Source organism: Frankliniella occidentalis, unplaced genomic scaffold (assembly GCF_000697945.3).
Source record: "Frankliniella occidentalis isolate FOCC.00 unplaced genomic scaffold, Focc_3.1 Scaffold2701, whole genome shotgun sequence".
Taxonomy (NCBI): domain Eukaryota; kingdom Metazoa; phylum Arthropoda; class Insecta; order Thysanoptera; family Thripidae; genus Frankliniella; species Frankliniella occidentalis.
In genome coordinates, this window is record NW_026269778.1 from 12,892 (window position 1) to 18,286 (window position 5,395).

Here is a 5,395-nt window from a genome sequence, read left to right on the forward strand (position 1 = left end):
GGTGGGGTGGGGTGGGGGCGGGGGGTCGTCGTCACACTTACTCAACCCCTTTTCGACGCCAATCGGTCGTCAAACAGTACGTTATCATGGCACTCTAATCGGCACACATGCGCGCGTCCACACAGACACACTCTCTCACAAACACACAATTCCCCGTGGTGGCGAGGATGGTGGGTATATGAAAGAGGGCGATGACTTCCTCTGTTCGAGTGGATACCGATGGCCGGGGATACGGGACCACGCCGACCTCGCCCGCATACCACAATCCGCGCGATACCAGCACCCCGGCGGTACCTTTATCCTCGCATTATCCCTACAATCCGGCTCATCCTTCATCGGTGTCGCTCTATCGCGCCCCGCAATCGACTCGACAGGATGTGTGTCTCCGCTGACAAAGTTACGCGATTGTTTTCTCATAAACTTTTTTTTTGTGGGGAGGGGGGGCGTTGGTGACACAGCATGTGTGCCTGATGCCGAGGATGCGGAGCGGGCCCTGCCTGCAGTGGCACCGACGCGTCGCGTCGCGAGCACCGCTGTAGGACGCGGGCACGGCACAAACACTGCGAGATTCGCAGCAGGGGATTCCGCGCGGCGCGTCCAGCTCGTAAAGCGGCATGTCGTGTGAATCATGAGTGACACGCTTCCTCTAAAGCAGCACTTTCTCCCGAAATAACACTACTTCCCTTGGAGTTTCTGTTTATCGGCCGCATGACTAGACCGGAAGCATCAACACCAACCACCACCACTCAACTCTCGCTGCTCGTTCGAACACATTCAGCTGCAAGGGCTTATCGTCGGTCCAGCACTTGTCACTCCAGAACAGAGGCAGACCCAGAGAGAAATATTCAGGCTTTCGCGTAGTCCTCTACGCTTTTGCCGACGATTGTGTCAGATGCAGCGATTTTCGGCCAAAGGTTAAACCGTGGGGCGCGAAGGAATCTCACTCTGACGCATCGCATATGTTGCAAATCGATAGCGTGAAACAAAAAAAAATTGCGTGGACCTTCAATAAACACCCAACACCACTCGGGGTGTGGGCGCCGATACCCGCCAAGGAGGAACAGGACACTCAAAGATAAGCGGGAAGGCGCTTTAGCGGGTATTTCGCTCCGCGCAAACAGACCTTAATTCCCCGACCCTGACACTGCGATAGCCCAGGGCCCCAGGGCTGCATTGCTGCGCCGCACCCTTCCCCGTCCCAGCATCCCTCGCAAATCCCACCCCCTTCCTTCTGGCTGCCACTGCAGTACTTTTCTACCTTTACCCTCAAAAAATGAAAGCAATGAAAGGCTTGCTTTTGAGCAGGGAATGTCGATCGGTTTGTGCAAGAGCCCCCATAAACCCGACGCTCTTGTGCCATACATGTCATTGGTCTCTGCCACTAAGCTGGGTGTGCCTTGCGCCCACCCAGTGAGAAACCAGACAAACGACAGTTCTGCTTCATTTTTCTGGGTTAACACTGCTTTCCCACGGACATTCTGTCCTCCAGCTGCAGCCCACTTCATCGTCGGATCGAATGATGGAAAGTTTGTTTAATGTGGAAAGGGGGAAGGGAGGGGTGGGGCAGGGGGATCCGGTCGGCATCATAAAGGTAGGGCGCGGCAGACAAAATCATAGCACCACCAACCCCCTCCCCCTCCCTCTCGCGAGCAGCAGGTCCCGTTATCAGTCTATCTCCGCGGGTCTGTATCACGAGGGGCATAGCCGCCGCGCCCCGCCCATCCTCCTGCCCCCTCCGGGCATCGGGCACCAGGTGACCGGACCAGACCCGGAGGTCCGCCAACACGGCTTCCATTTTTTTCCTCTATCCCGATCTTCACGTTAGTTTACAGCTCGACGAGATGGAGCTCTAGTGCCGTTCTCCGGGGCTGCCGGTGCTGCCGGTCGGCTGCAGACCGGCCGGCCGGCTTCGTGGGGCTGGGGCTGGGTGGGGGTGCCTGTGACAGCCGGTCAGCTGACCGGCGTCTCCCCACCACTCCCCACGACACAACGCCCCGCCATACCTTGTTGATGAGGGGCCTGGACTGCGACTCCACCTCCTTCTTCATCTCCAGGCTGGACTGCCGCTTGTTGAAATACTTCTCCCGCAGTTCCCTCACGGGTGTGTCGCCGGTCTCATCCGCATCCACATGGGCGAACCTCTCCCTCTGCTCCACGGGGATCTCCACCTTTTCCTCCTTCTCCTCCTTGTGCTCAACAGAGCACACCTCGACCTTCTCATGGACTTGGTGATCGTCGTCCTTTTTGTGGTCTTGGTGGGCCTCCTCCTTCACGTCACTGTGAGAAGCGGAGTGGGTCTCCTCCTCCTTCAGGTCACTGTGGGACGCGTTGTGGACCTCTTCCTCCTTGACGTCCTCGTGGGTCGCGGGGGCGACAACCTCCTTCTCCTCCACGTTGCGCTTAGCGGCCACGGGAGCCTCGTCCTGGTGTTCTGGTGCAGGTGTGGTCTCCTCCTTGTGTTCGGCCACTTCCACTTCCTTGACGCCATCCTCGTGTTGGTGGTCGGCCGGCCTGTGCTCTTCCTTCTCGTCCTCCGGCTCGCTCGGGGTGGCATCGCCTGGAGCGAGGTCCTCCTTTGGCTTACTGTGACTACCGCCATCGAGCTCGTCCAGGTCGCCGTTGTGGTGACCATCGGCGTGCCCATTGCCGTTGACGGCCACGCCATTCACGTGGGCGCCGTCGTCGTCGTGCTGCTGCTGTTGCTGCTCCTTGAGCGCCTTGATGACGTCCTCCTGACTCTCGGACGCGGACATGGTCGAACGCTTCTCGGGTGGTTTTTTAACGCGCGGCGGAACGGAACGGAACGTGTGTCGGCGCGGCGCGACTGGTGACAACTCGCGGGGCGGGGCTGGGCGCGGCCGGGCGCGGCGCGGCGGCGCGATAGAGCAGGCCGGCGGGGCCGGGGAGGGCCGCGGGGCCGCGGGGCCTACCGCGCCGTCCTGAGGCCGGGCCGGGCCAGGCCGGGGCCCTCAGCCTCCTTATCGCACTCCAATAATCGTGCAAATGCAACGCGCCGCGCCGTGCGGTAGGCCGAGTGGCGGCGGCACCGCCGGGGATGCGCCGCGCGAACAGCTCCGCGAGCAGCGACTTCTGCACATTGTAATTTGCAGTAAAAGCATTTTGATGCGATCCTATAGTTTTATACGAGCACGTCGTTGCCATTTGATTGGGTGGTCCGTCTATCGCCGGCTTAACACTGAATATATAAAACACAGTTGTGAGTGTGTGAATATGTAGCCTATCCTGTTTCTGTTTGCCCAGAGGCGGCCAGCAGGGCAGCACTAGCTTTTATTTTATTTCCTCCTCGGCCGAGACGAGTTCGTCTATTAATTAGCAGCAGAAGCAGCAGCAGGAGCCCCCGACGGCCGCACGACCGTGTGTGTGCTACACACTGACCTCACACAAGGAGCGGCGTGACGCGGCGTGGCGCCGGCGAAAGGCGGGGAGAGAAGGAGGTGGAGGCGGAGGGGGAGGAGGACGGAGGGGGCAAGGGAAGGGGAAGGGGGAGGCAGCAGAGCCTCGCAGGCCGTGTGTAGAGCAGCCAATTAAAATTAACGGATCGTCCTCATAACTCAGTCAACCGTACGGGCGCGCAGATGAAAGTGCGCGGGCGCGCGGTTGGGTCGGGGGGGTTGGGGTTGGGGTTGAGCCGGGCTGAGCTCCTTGGGCGGGCGCCATAAGCTCGCGGAGGAGCAGCTCCGCGAACCAATACCTCCTCATCACCTAACTGACAGCGAGGACGAGTGACAAGTAGTAAGTCCCGGTCGGGGCTTATCTAGGGGGCCGTATCATGCCGTGACTCAACAGTGACGCAGTTAGGCACGGGGCGCGACACGTATACACATTACTTCATCAGCAACACCCACGCACTGCCTCAAGTTTTTATTTCATCGCACTTACCAAGACGGAGGCGACGTCCGGCCGCTCGGGGGCGGGCTGCCCCTGCGCCTGCTGCCCCAGGCCGCACGGCTCGCAGGCCTGCTGGCTCGGGGGCGCCACCGCCACCGGTGTCATGGGGGCGGCGGGGGCGGGCGCCGCCAGCGGGGCCGCGGGGGCCGCCGCCACGGCGCTGTGGCCGGGGAAGAGAGCGCTCAGCATCTCGCACAGGTAGCGAAGTGCCAGAGTATGACACGGCGCACTGCAGCTCGCCCCTATTGTGGCGGCCTAGGTCTGCAACAAGAAGAAGGCCAGCAAGATGGATGAGGGGAAGATGGAAATCGCAGCTGTCATGCAGCGGGGTCAGGCGGTGACGAGCAGCATCCTGGAAAACGGCGAAGCGAGGTGATGGGACCGTCGGGCTCAGAAGCTTTCGCGACAGGAAAAAAAAATTATTTTTATAGGAAAAACTCTTGATTTTCGCCATCATTTGCACCTCTGGACGGACGTTATCGATATAGTTCTTCCTGAGGACGTACACTGGCAAAAGAGCGGGTGAAGAACAGATAGCACTGACGGAAGGACTCCCCCCTCCTCCCCGTCCCCTCTCTCTCTTTTTCACCACTTAGTGCCTATTTAGCAGACATTTCACATTTCGCTCGCTTCTTCGTGAACACAGACAGACAGACAGACTGCCGCTGCAGCCGAGGCAGCTGAGGCACGGCCTGGCGTGGCTCGGCCCAGATTGCAGACCTGTTGTCGCCCAGGCAGAGCCGGCAGATGAGCCCCTCCCAAAGCAATAAGGCGCATCTGCCGATGGCCGACTCTGTTCGTTCCTTGCCGAGGCACTTAAGGGTAATGATGACTCGGCTCGACAAACGGCAGCATTCCCAGCAGTAAGCCATAATCGTTCTATACTAATTAAGTTTCATTTTGATAATTACGGGAGGGGTTCAAATTGACGACAAGGTAGTGGCATTTCCCGGTTGGGCGAAGGCGTCATCCGAAGTCGTGCAGCTCGGAAATGGCCTATATTCAGTTTCGACTCTGGATTGCCCGAATTTCGCCAAAGACTTGACCTAGATATTACAATTCAAATTACGGTAAAACTTGGGTTATCTAGGTGCTGCGCAATTTTGTGAAAGTGCCAAAGTAAGAAACGATCATAAATCCCAGGGAGGTAACAAACGCCCGAGCCTGGCGAAAATCGAATAGCAATGTTCCCGGTACAAATACTTCTAGAAACAAATTACTGTAAGCCCCGAATTCAGTCCGAATCCAACTCACCTCATAAGCACTGCTCGAACTAATCCACACTCGCCCGGCCCTCCTGTGTAATCCAGTGCGGGGGACGCGCGTCGTCCTGGAGAAGTCCTGGAACTGCAGCCCTGGAGCGGAGTGTCCGGAGGGTCCAGCGCGCTGCTGGAGGGTTAGCCGCGGACTGGCCTGCCTCCTCCGCGCTTTGCCCTCCCTGGCGCCAGCCGCGCCGGGGCGAGGTGGGGCGAGTTGGGGCGTGTGG

General features: G+C 59.2%; 1 protein-coding gene across 1 annotated transcript in view; it reads right to left on the minus strand.

Annotated features, from left to right (window-relative positions):
- LOC113204810 (uncharacterized) overlaps positions 1-2,862 on the minus strand; it is a 4,709-nt gene extending 1,847 nt beyond the window's left edge. The window contains exon 1 of the mRNA XM_026420128.1: positions 2,004-2,862. Coding sequence (XP_026275913.1) covers positions 2,004-2,753 — 750 coding nt within the window. The 5' untranslated portion in view covers positions 2,754-2,862. The remainder of the gene's footprint in view (positions 1-2,003) is intronic.
- Between the last annotated feature and the right edge of the window lie 2,533 nt (positions 2,863-5,395).